Source organism: Mesitornis unicolor, unplaced genomic scaffold, assembly GCF_000695765.1.
Source record: "Mesitornis unicolor isolate BGI_N332 unplaced genomic scaffold, ASM69576v1 scaffold39938, whole genome shotgun sequence".
Lineage (NCBI taxonomy): Eukaryota > Metazoa > Chordata > Aves > Mesitornithiformes > Mesitornithidae > Mesitornis > Mesitornis unicolor.
Genome location: NW_010203236.1, coordinates 19,066 through 31,303, shown reverse-complemented (window position 1 = coordinate 31,303; position 12,238 = coordinate 19,066). Strand labels below are relative to the sequence as shown.

Here is a 12,238-nt window from a genome sequence, read left to right as displayed (position 1 = left end):
GAAAGAGTGATGAGGGCCTTGAAGCTAAAATGAAAATGCCTTATCCTGCTATACCACTGGGGCAGAAGACCCTGCAGAAGCCCCTGATCTCCTTAGCATTGCCGAAGTGGTGAATGCCGTGCAATTCACCCATTCTGCCGTGCTGGAAATGCCAGGAGTTGTCTTTGCATGTGCGTTGGCCAGGGAAAAGGCCACTTTGGTAAGCAGCAGAGGTGGCCAGGAGGAAGGTCATTGAGGTGGTGAAGAGCTCATCCTCTTTATAAAGAGGAGATCACAGCTGAAATCGTATGAGCTTTCCTGCAAGCTTAGTCCTTCCATCTGCTGTGCTGCTTTGTCATCACTTCCCCTAGCCGATGTCTTTCTGGGGGGGCCTTGAATGCACACTGGAGTGCAGGAGGGCTGCAGCTCTGGTTACTCTGTGCTAATTGTCCCGAATATGCTGCTTTCCACAGACGAGTTCAACGATCCTGTTCATTTCACCATTAATAGTGAGGGAGATCAAATTGCTTCTGCATGAGCGGCGCCTGCGAATGCTGGCTGAGTGACTTCTGCTCACCTCTGGAAGGGCTGTGGGATGGACCTGACAGCTGGGACACTAATCAAGGCTCTGGAAGACTCGTTTCTTACATCCTCCAGGTTTGGACTGGTTCACAATGGCTCTGCAAGACTGGATTGACCTCCCTTTGCGAGCTCAATAATGAAGTACCAAATACCCGTCCTGAGACCACCCACATCGTGGAGCTGCTGACCTCAGCTAGACAATCTGTGGGACTGGTGGATTGTCCCCACCTACCAGACTCTTCCCCGTCGGCAGCCTCACTGGGGTCTTCTGTTGGGTGGCCTCACTGTTATACCCTTTCTTATTTATTTCTGGATGTCCTGACCAAAGGTCAACGGTTTAAAACTGACGGTAGAGAGGCTGTCTTGCAACAAATTTTGATGCACTGTTGTGCTGGTGAAATCATACAGTGCATTTCATGGGTAGGCCAAATTTGTGATCACTTCAGCTTTTAGAAAGAGCAGAAATAATTATTTGGAACTTGCACTGTCCAGTTGTCTAAAAAATGTTGTTGCTAAATCTCTGCACAAACAGACCTCTGCTATCCCTAGCTATTAATTGTCACGTATTCCAGTAGGTTCACATGGAGAAATTACCTCCATATTTGTTTTTAGCATTTTTTAAATAATAATGATATTACTAATCTCTGGTAAATGAGATTTCCGTTTTTAACTATTTAAGCAGACAAATAATGTGCAATACTTTACGGTGATCTCTGAGAACAAGCCTTAATAGATCCTTTGTGTCTAAAGGATCCTTGAATGGCTTTAGGGATCAGTAATGGGACGCAAATACTTTCACTACTGCTTTGTTATTTTAATTCTAATCAATACTGACCAAACTGGGACTGTGAGGTGACCCTCTGAAGGAGCTGGTGTCACTGTTTTCATTGGTTTCATACTCATTGGGCAATTGCTCATCTCTGACGAAGGAGAACCAGAATGGGATTGAAGGGATGTAAGGGACCTGGCTGCTCTCAGACATGGGCTTCCAGATAGGGACTGAAGTGCACTCCTGCAATAGCATCCGTGAGCAAGTGCTCCTTTCCCCTGCCTATGGCTGCAGGGTGACCTCAGGCTCCAGGGTTTTAAAGCTTGAGTTGAATCTTGAAGAGAAAGGTTGATGCAAGTCAGCATTAAAAACATGCAACTGGCACTTAGGATGGAGGTATTTGGGTATTTTGCAGTACTGCGGAAAGCAGGGTGTGCCCAGCTGACACCTCTAACGTTTGTTGGAGATGTTGATGGGATCATCGAGTAACCTCTCAACAGAGTGTCTTGTGCTCATGCCTTGGGATGTTTCATTGTGATAGGTATGTGTCAGCCAGCAGAAATGCTGGTCCAACGCTCCGTCTGACCAGTCGGTGATGCCTGAGTGGAGTAGGGGGCAGGAAAATTCTTGGAGCTGAAAATCTGAAACTTTTTAAATAGGAAAGGTTGCCTTTTTTTAAATGTACAGTGACTTCATTTTTCTTAAATTTATGAATGTCAATTTTTAGTCATGTGTTGATTGTAATGAGTGGAACTTTATTAGTGCCTTACGGTTTTACTGTATTGAACGGTTGCTTGGTGATTGCTGCTTCTGCAGTGACGGCTCTGTGCACGACTTTGCTTACTGTGAAACTCAGTTGCTCCATTTTATACTTTTTTTGAGAGTCTTCCTCTCTTTCTTGGTGGCAGTGATTCCTGTATGTTTTGCTAACCCTCAAGACTTCCGTGCTTGGGAAAATTTCAGTGCTTGGGAAAATGATGCCGTTTAACTGATGAGGAACCTGAATCCTGTCCTTGTCTCTTCTCATTCCCATTCCAATTGTTGCCTGTATAATTAGGGCAGGAGACTGAGCATCTATCATCCTGCTCTCAGAATTATGCCCTGGGGTTAGTGCTCACATCCCAAGCTACTCATTAGCCCCCATACAAATAGAAGCAAAACTCCTTGAAAATGAGTTTCAAAATTGACGGTGGCACCGTTTGCCCGAGCTACGATGTCTGAGAATCTGTGGTTTCAAATTCCAACCTGGATGAACTCTTTGGGCAGCCGTCTGGGTGCTAGATAAGCTTCTGATGAAAGGTGGGGTGGGAAAGGGATGTCGCCAGGGCCGAGGGGGGAGGAGAGGCAGGCCCCTGTGACAAATGGTTTCCTGTAAACAGTTCTGTCCCCTCTTGCAAAGTGTCAGATGTGTTGTGAGCACTGCCTGGCAGCTCACATCTAAGTGTGCGGCAGTGCTTTGAGGCCACCCTCAATTAGTGAGGCGTCCCCGTGACTTCGGGGTCGGTTTGTTGTTGCGGTTGTCCTGGGTTTTTGGTTCTGTGTATTTCCTCAAGGTCCTCAGACACAGAAAGGTTTTCAATCTGATCATGTCCAAACTGATCTCACCTGAATAAACTTCCTTTGGCTTGTTCTGGGCTGATTCTCCCGTGTGCTTTATTCCACTCTCAGTGCAGCTCTGCTGAGTGTGCTTCTCGTCTCGATAAGCCGCGCTCTAACAGCTACTTTTCACTCAACTGCTGTCAAGACCCACGCCCTGACTAATGCTGAAACCAAATCCTCATCTCAGCCCAAAAGGGGGCCACGTCCCTCATGCTGCAGTTTGGCACTCTTCCCGATCGGTCTCATGAGAAGCTTTGTGGGAGTCCCCTAACAGCCGTGTCCATAATGCTGTAATTAATGGTCCTAAGTAAAGAAGCCAGAACATATACTTGGTTTTATTTATTTGTTGATCTGCAAGTAGAAGTCAGGTGTTCTTCCCTTGAAATTAAACGTGCCATGTGGCTGCTGGCCCTGCTGTGCCTTCTCTCCCGTGGCTTGTTTCTTTAAACACGAATCCACACCTATGCTTAGCTGTGTTTAAAGGGACACAGTGGGGAACTTTGTAATTGTGTTTGTATTTTATAGTTTACTATAAATTTGGAGTTGAGCACAATACTGGATTGCTGGAGAAACCCCCATGCCTGCATGTTCTGGTCCCTCAGCTCCAAGTAGTTTGGTGTGCTGTGATGCTATTCCTCAAGGAAAAATAACAGTTCATATTTTTACCTCTTTTCTGTCACTTTGCCCTACAAGCAGTGCTGCTGCATCCTGGTTTTCTCTGGTCAGGAACTCAGAGGTACAGAAATCTGTCTGGTGGCTGCATCACCATGCTCTCCAAAGAGGGTAGAACTGGGCTTCTCCTCCAAGTGCAGAGCAGCCTTAGAGATCACCTCAGCTTCTTGTCCTCACCAAACCCAGAAGAGCAGCTGTCCCTTCTGCAGGAAAGAGAGAGGAGCAGCAGCAACATGATTTAAAGGCTTTCTCCCTGAGATAAAAGTGTCCATTTTGAGATAGTCCCACAGATCTCACTGGTAAAAGCGCTTGCTGGTCAGGGATTTTGGAGACGCACACCGCTGATCAGTTACTCTGGTGTCATTTTGTCCTCTATCCAAAAGTGGCCAAAGTGCTCTATTTGCAATTCCTCCCTGCTGCTTTCTCACTGAAAGTGCCTGTGGGGATGTTGTGAGTTCTGTATTGCAAAAGTTTTCTAAGGCACAGCATGCCCACCTTCCTACATCTTTGTCAAGCCTTATCTAATCCTTTTAGTAAACAGCCTGCTGTTCTCTGAAGGCTGTAAATACAAGCTCTTAGACCTTTTTGTGGGGTTGGATCTGAGGAGTGTGTGTGATGTACAGGCCCATGAAAGAATCTTGGATCTCTTAAAGCCTTTCCTAAATGAGAGTTGCTTAGGTGGATATTTAGAGTAATGCAAAAAAAGAAAAATTTGGGCAATTGCTGTGAATGTTCCCTTTGGTTCCCCTGCGCTGGTGATGGTATCTGTGTACATCTGGATCGCCGGAGGTTCTGCAATGTGTCCTTTGAACCCCTCTGCAACAGGGTGCAGGTGTCTATGAAAGCAAATGCAATGGGCAAATCAAAATGTACTCCTGGAGCACAGGAGCTGAAAGCAAGCTTTAAGATGACTGCCTGGAGAAGGAAGATTCTGCTGAGATTACAGAAGCCCAGGTAAACTGAGGACAACCTGCCCTGTTTTAGAATAGCTTTTAAAGCAGCAGATGGCAGTTGATGGACCTCTAGGTGAATTGGTGAAGTCTGTGTCCATTGGTGCTCTTGCTCAGTTGCCAAGGATAGGAAATCCATATGCCACCATCTCATGTCTTTGTGGACAAGTAACAATATAATCCAGAGAGCACCAGTGGAATGACAGCAGATAAGAATGGGATTACTTGGGTGTGCTATTTAAATCTTCTTTCTTTAGAGCATGGCAAGCAAAGTATTGGGGATTTGGGATGGGTTGATTTCCCTGGGCTCCTGGGTGAGTACTACACCTGCAGACCTACATCCTCAACGTTTTTTCCTGTTTGTCAGGTGAGACCAGTTTCTAGAAACTCACTCATCCGCTCTGGAGTGCACGGCGGAGAAAAGCGACATTGGGCTGCCAGAAGCTGGTGCTTGCCTGCAGCAAGTGCCAAAGATGACAAGGCAATCAGGCAACAGCTGACTGTGCCATTCAGCCAGAAGGTTGAGGGTATCCCAGAGTCAATTTCATCAGGGCTGTCTCCACTCTCCATTCACCTCTTCTTCAGCCTTCTTGCCCTCTCCTTTAACTCTTGCATCCTTCTGGGAATATTAATGTTTCGTTTCTTCCAGTCTGCAGCAGGTTCATCCCAGGACTGCTTATCAAGGCACAGCAACAAGTAGGACAGATGGCAACAGGCGTTTGTGGTTCCTGCTGTTGAACACGAAGGAGCTGTTACAGGAGGGGAGATGCGAAGGTGGGAGCCCTGCCTGCGCCAGCAGGCACATGTCAGCTTAAGCGAGCACTTCAGGTGAGCACATGTGCAGGGCTGGTGGGGTCTCTGCTGGAGGTGGCTTTCTCCGCTTAGATTGTTTTTTTTTGTTCACATCTGTGATGCCGTTCTGGGCTGCTGGAGCTCCCAGGCCCTATTTTAAATGTTATCTTGGCCCCATGTGCTCAGGCAGTGGCAGGGCTGGTTTTCCTGAGAGGAGGAGGGTGTCAAGGGGAACGTGGAGCCATGGCCCCAGCAGCTGGGTGCCACCCTGGTTCTGAGGGACTCTGGCCTTTGCTCCCAGGTGGTGAAATCCAGACTGTTTTATGTGCCTGGTTCTGCTGTACTTTGCCACTTGCTCTGGCTGCTGTTTTGCTATCAGTTGGACAAGGATCTCTGCCTGTCTTCTGCAACTTCGCGCTTCTGCAACAGAAAAGCAGTTTTCTCAGCTGCCTTCTTTTCTTAGGAAGGGAGCAGGGAGTCGCTTTGCAGGGTTTATCCTAAGTCAAGCTCTTGGTTTGCCAGACTTGCTCTTTTCTTCCTGCTTCCACTGTTTCACCTCAGGTTACCCGTTTGGTCTCAAACATGCAGGACCGAATTCCTCCCTCTTCTGTCCCTGGTCTGTTTTCCTTGCGCCAGCGTTTGTGGCAGCTTGTCTCCGGGGCTAGAAAAGGAGCCGGTGTTTTCTGTACTAACAAAGTGAGCATTGTAATGCAGTTGCAGAGTGGGTGGATGTGATTGCCAACAGACGTATTCCTTCTGTTAGGGTGTGGATTAAAGCTCAAGGTGACTTTGTTCCTGCATAAATTCACTAACTTTCCCTGGGGAACTGAAGAGGCAGGGGTGCGAGGGGAGAATTATGATAAATGAAAGTGTCGGAAGGAAACGCACTTACATAGCACGCACTACCAAAGCATAAATGTGTGCTCTGTAAGGAGCTTTCAACATAGCTTAAGGTAGCACTCCATGGATTTAAAAAAAAGCCAGGATCATGTTTAGCTGAGAAGTTGAGCATGGCTCTCTGCAGGCTGCTGTCCCAGTGTAATTGCCTGGGTAAGTGGATTAGCGAGCAGCAGTGTGGCTCGTTCAGGGTTCGGCAGGCAGCGAGGAGCGCGCTGTTCCTCACCGGAACATGAGACAGAGCAGGCAGCCCTTGCTGCTCTCTACCAGTTAGACCTGTTCGACACCGAAAGCTGTGGCAGACGGTTGGGTTGTCATCGCGGGTGCACACTGGGAAGGGTCCCATGGAAACAGCTCCTTTCAGAGCTATCACTTGTCCTTATCTGCCGCGAGGTGGGTATGGCGGCAGCAAATCGCATCTTGGGACACTTCTTCTCTGCCTTTGTTGCCATGGGAATCGGTGTCTTCCGCAGCTTTGTCTTCTGTGAGAAAAGAGAAGTATTGTTACCTCCCGGGCTCACCCACCAAAATATGTCAAGGATGGAGGGGGGTTGTGGTCAGCTACATCACGCCTGTAGCAAAACGTTTGTGCTGGGGATGGGGCTTTGAGGTTGCTTCTCTTAAAATCTCACCCAGCCATGCATGTCCCTCTGTGGTAGTTACCATGCCCATGTTTTGGGGTGGTGGTGCAAAGCACAAAGCAGTGAGGGATGCTGGCCCAGGTAGCCCTGCTCCACAAGCCCTGGCTGTCAGACACAGAGCTATCTGACACTTCTCAGCCAGACAGAGGATTCTGGGTCATGCAGATGTGTGACACCCCAAAACGAGACATCGTTTCAAAAGTCTGACACAGCCCAGGTGTTCAAACACCCATTTAGCAGGGGCTCAGGTGGGGTCTCCTGCCTTTGGGGGTCTGCAGGTTGGGGTAGAGGTACGCCAGACTTGTGCGTATGTGGGAGCTGCTCCTTCATAACCAGAAGGCAAAGGCACTTTGGAGCCTCCAAAGGGACCCAAGCAGTTCCCAGGGAATGAGAGCCCGGTTGGGATCCTGACCCAGGATCTGCATCTCTCCTGTGCTTCAGCTCATGGCCAAGCCCTGCTGTGTGTGGTGGGGAGAGAAGGGAAACTGCACTGACAAAGTGAGCCGCCTTAACTCTTACAGAAAACAGTTTGGTCCCTCAAATTTTCCATGCTGTATGGGGAGCTGAGGCTCTTGCTCTGAACGTATCCTAGGGTGATACGAGAAATCAGCACAGTTCAGAGAGCTCCTGACGTTTGTCTTGTTCCTCCCTCCCAGCCCTCACTTGTGTCATTTCTTTAGATCGTAACTGATCTCTATTTTAGTTTTGCTTCTCAAGCAGATTCCGATACCAAATTAAAAGATATTCATCTGCCCCAAACGCCTACGAAATAAAGAAGTGTTATTTCCACGGTACAAATGAGGAACTGAGTCAGAGGGCTGCTGAATGACACATCCGAGGTTACCCAAGAGGGCCGGGTGCTGCTGGGAACCGAATCTGGCAGTTCCTCTCCGTGCTGCCAGAGCCCTCAGTGGCGCAGGATGAGGGGCATTGCCCTGCTCTGTGCCCGGCCTTTCATCTCAGCCTGGGCCCTTGAACGCCAAAACAAGCCATAAATGCAATCAGCCTCTTTCAAGGGGAAAGAATGATTTATCTTGAGCCCTAAACGTCTGGCAGTGGAAGAAAAAGTAGAATTTGAACTGGTCTGTGTAAATAACCGCACAATTACAAAACACTGCTTTTGCTTAGACTTTGGTGTTTGTGGTGCTAACTTCTCCTGGGGAAGTGGCTGTGGTGCCTCTGATTGACAAAAGGTTCCTATTTGTGCCGAAGTCGATGTAGGCTTTTTTAGCTAAAAATGCAACATGCTTTCAAACTGTGCTGCCTCACACTATGCAAAGAGTCTCCTTGATGTTTCAGAAGTAGTTAAATGTAGAAATACAGATAAGAAATGTAGAATTCTGGAGCAGCAGGAGAAAAAAGGCGATAGCAGTTTAACCTGGCATGGAAATATAACAAAATTCTCTCTCAAGAACGTGTGCAAATACTGTATTTTTAAACATAAAACCATCTATGTTTTAAATGAGTCATTAAAAAATGCAGGAAGTTTCACTTTTTCATCTAATAGATGTGTGTTTCTCTGTTTATGCTTTTGCATATGTATGAGCATATCCACATGTATAAATACATGAAACGCTCACACGGTTGTAGCTCAAACAGTTTTTCCGTATTTCTCCCTCTTCAAGTGGCGTTGTTTACTTTTCAAGGGTATTCATCACAAACTCCACTTTAACCTATGCACTGCTAGTTCAGCAGAAAGTGGCTTCAGTTTCAGCTCAAAGATGTTTTTGTTGCCCTTGACCTCTGCCTGCGAAAGGGCTTTCTTGGAAGTCGTCAAGAATATTGAAATAAAATGACGCGACAAAAACAATGAATAATAGAGGGTGGGCAAGGAATGAGTCACTGTGAAACACCGTCACTGGAATATGCTGAGCTCCAGCTCGGTTTGGTCTGGCCACCTATGTATCATTGCTGAGTTCTTCGAAATGTGCCCCTACAAGCGGCTGATGCAGTCAGCTCACTGCAGGGAAATGGTACAGCTTCAAAGCTCTGGGAATAATAAAAGTGATGTCTGCCACCGTCTGCTTACTCACCCTTGAAACAAGCCTGTATGCAAGCAGCGGAGAGCGATTTAGGCTCACAAACAAAATGATTCGCAGGCTCTGATGTGTTAGGAATTAGTCATGTTTCGGTCTCTGCTTCTGATTTTGCTCAGCAGTCATCTGTGGTGCCTCAACCTCCGCCTGCTGTCCTGGAAGTCGGGCACGACCAGAGAAGCAGGGAGTGCTGGGGACAGAGGTTCTCCTCCGGAAAGGAAAAACTGAGCCCTCTGAGCCGCCCCACCACGCACGGGGAGCACGTGGTCTGACTCTGGCAGGCAGCCCTCTGTGTCGGCATAGCTGTGCCGTGGTCTCTGGTCAGGGATGTGCATGGTGACTGCTGCTGAGGGCTTGGATCTGCCAGTGCTGCCAGCAGCAATGGATGTTGGGAAGTGCCATCAGCCTGGGCATTTGAAGGCACAAAGGGATGCTGTATTTGCCTGGGGCTTCTCATTCAGTGCTTCCCCCCCCGCCGTGGACACCTCCACAGGGAGGTCTTTTACCTTTGCCAGAGGAAAGGAGGGAAAGGCCACCCCATTGTTCTTTGGGATCAAAACCGCGTCCTGTTCCTGAAACTGTGGGGCTGGTGAGGGGCTGCTTTGGTGGCAAGTTTCTTCCATGAGTCTGGGAGTGTGTTACCCTGATTTACATACACCTTCCTCCAGCCTTTCCCTTATTGTATAGCCATATACTGCTGCCGACGGGCAGTAAACCAGCTGTTAAATCCAAACCCCTTTCTGGCTGGCTCTGTGAGCCCCCCATCCCTCCTCCTCACTGCTCCAGGGCTCAGTCCTGCCATGCTGCTGTTGAAGATGGGCATACAGAGGTGCATTCACTGCTGTTAGAGGTGGGAGCTCAGTGGCTGCTGTGTCCAGAGCCCTGTCCAGAGCAGCTTGCTCGCCCCAGACACTGTAGGCCAAAGCCAGGCCCTCTTTTCTGCTTGTTCTGTCCTGGGAGCCCATGAGAGCTGCTGGCATTTCCACTCACTGTCCATGAGAGTGGAACCCCCATGCATGGCGGTGTGGGCACCCATCATGTGTGGGGTACCTGCGCTGGAAAATGGCTGAGGGAAACAGCCTGGGGATGTGAGGCCGTGCAGAGGTGGCACCTCGCTGCCCTCACCCTCTGAAACAAGATGCCCAGCTCACAGAGAGGGAATAACGGCGCTGTGGTGGTGCTGGTGCCACACTGGGAATGCAGAGGGACTGAGCTGATTTGTGGGATGTGCAGTGATGGATTTTCCCTGGCACTGGGGGTGTCCTGGGTTGTAAAGTGTGCTGGGACTGCCAGCTGCTCTGCTGGAGCACAATTCTTATCCATTGCTTTTTCTTCCTGCCCAGTGCCAGGTCGTAGGGGACACAACCCCAGCAGTGGCGTGGCCAAGCACAGCCACTGACAGACATGTTGCTGCGCAGACCCCACCTAACGCTCATGGCCATCAGGGCAAGAAAAACCATGTTGACTCGTGTCTTTCAAACAAGACCTGGGACATATTGATAAATCTGAGCAGAAGGGTGATCCCGGTGCACCGGCTGCTTTTAATCAACGAGGGGACATCTCACAGGTGAGGCCAGCTCCCTGCTGTGGGGGCCTGCAAAGGGACCCCCTCCAAGGGGGTTACCTAGCACTGCTGGCAAAGCCCCAGAGACCCATTGTCGCGTCTGGGCTGCTTTAATGTTTAACAGGTGCAGGCGCACCTCCGTGGCGCAGGCGGTGGAGCAGGAGATGAGCGGTAGTCAGGAGAGAAGGGGTTTTACAGTGTGTGCTGCAGGCGCTTTTGGGAAATGTTAATATCACAGCATCTTGCTTCTACTTTGCTGAAGCTGTAAAGTTCAACTTGAGCAAGAACTCTTCTGTTGGAGCTAATGAGAGTTGTACATATTAGTCTTTTCAGCAGCTAGGAATTAAGACAGAATATTTTATCCTTGAAAATGCTGGGCAAACATTAACTAATCCTCTCAACACCCTTCTGGGGTAGTTAAATATTACTCTCTCCCAGGTGCAGAAACTAAGGAGGAAAAGTTATGTGATTTGCCTAAAGCCACAGAGGGAGTCAGGTGGGGGTAGGGGGGGGGGTGGTGGAGGTTTTTTATAGCTGGTGCTTGTGCTCATTGCAGGTGCTGCCTTTCAGCCAGCGTCGTTTTATAAAGTGATTGTGGTCGTGGTGAAATGTGGTGGTGTCTCCGGAATGCTACAAGGAGCGGAGCAGCCAATACACAGTCCACCTTGCCACTGAACAAACTGGAGATGCTCTGGGGTGTGCCTGCAGCACAGAGGGCTTTTGGGGACAGGGTTTTCAGGGACCACACAGCTCTGCAAAAGCCCTCTTGCTTTGAACTCAGTAAAGTTTCAGCCAGTCGGCTTCAAGGTGGGACTTAACGCTGGAAAAAGCTTATTGCTTCCAGGCTGAGCTTGCCATGCATGGGTGGGGGATGCCTCTCAGGGGGCTTATCCTTGAGCTGCCTGCCTTTAAAGTGGGTGATAAATGTTGTCTGCAGAGCTGAACTTGTTTATGTTTGGGATTTGCATCGCAGATACAGTGGCGGGACGGCCCTGTGTTTGCAGACCTGGAGGGAAAACTGAGGAGGGGGCTGCTGCTGCGGGGGCCCAGCCTTCCTGCAGCACCCACCGCTGCCCCCAGGTCAGGGGCAAGGATGACTCTTGGGAAGCTGCTGCCCAGTGCTCCTCGGGATGCTCGCCTACTCTTCTTCATAGCTGGGATTTTAAATGCCCTCATAGCAAGGGGTTTCTCTCCTTGTGCTTACTTGCCCCATGGTATCCTCTCCCTGCTCCCATTCCCAGGGCACACTGACTTATCTCCTTACTTGTTTTGTCATCTCTGACCTGCCTAGGGCTTCAGTTCACAGACAATCAGATATAACTCAATGGAAATGTTTGTGGGTAAAGCCACCCTTGTGCTGTGAGGCCCTTACCTATGTGCTTCCAATGTAGCACTGGGGTTCATCGAGTGTTCACCTGGTGGGTTGTGACCACAGCCACCTCAGTGCAGTCATTGTCAACTGGAATTGTTGTCTCCTGATCTCATTTTGGATTGGATCAGGGCCACGTAGTTGGGTTGTGTTCCCATGTGATGGGCTGCCGGGGAAGACTCCTGTCTCTGCTGTGTGGTGCTGCACCCTTTTAATTAGAGACACACAGTTTATTGTTTAAAAGAATATGCTTTCCTGGTCATTTAGTGGGGTCTTGCGTCTGAGAGTGCTGCAGCTTGTGAGCCTCAAATTAAGCCATAGGAAGGACACTGAGCACCTCGGGGAGGGGGTGCTGTGGCACCACAGCCTATTGTTCTCGCCCTGAATT

The 12,238-nt window shown here is 49.1% G+C and overlaps 1 protein-coding gene across 1 annotated transcript in view; it reads left to right on the top strand.

The window, feature by feature from the left end:
* The window catches only part of LOC104545488 (sugar phosphate exchanger 3-like), a gene marked incomplete at its 5' end in the record, with an annotated part of 4,366 nt that extends 3,381 nt beyond the window's left edge, over positions 1 to 985 (top strand). The window contains one exon of the mRNA XM_010190638.1: positions 453 to 985. Within this exon, the coding sequence (XP_010188940.1) occupies positions 453 to 545 (93 nt within the window). The remainder of the gene's footprint in view (positions 1 to 452) is intronic.
* Positions 986 to 12,238: the final 11,253 nt, after the last annotated feature.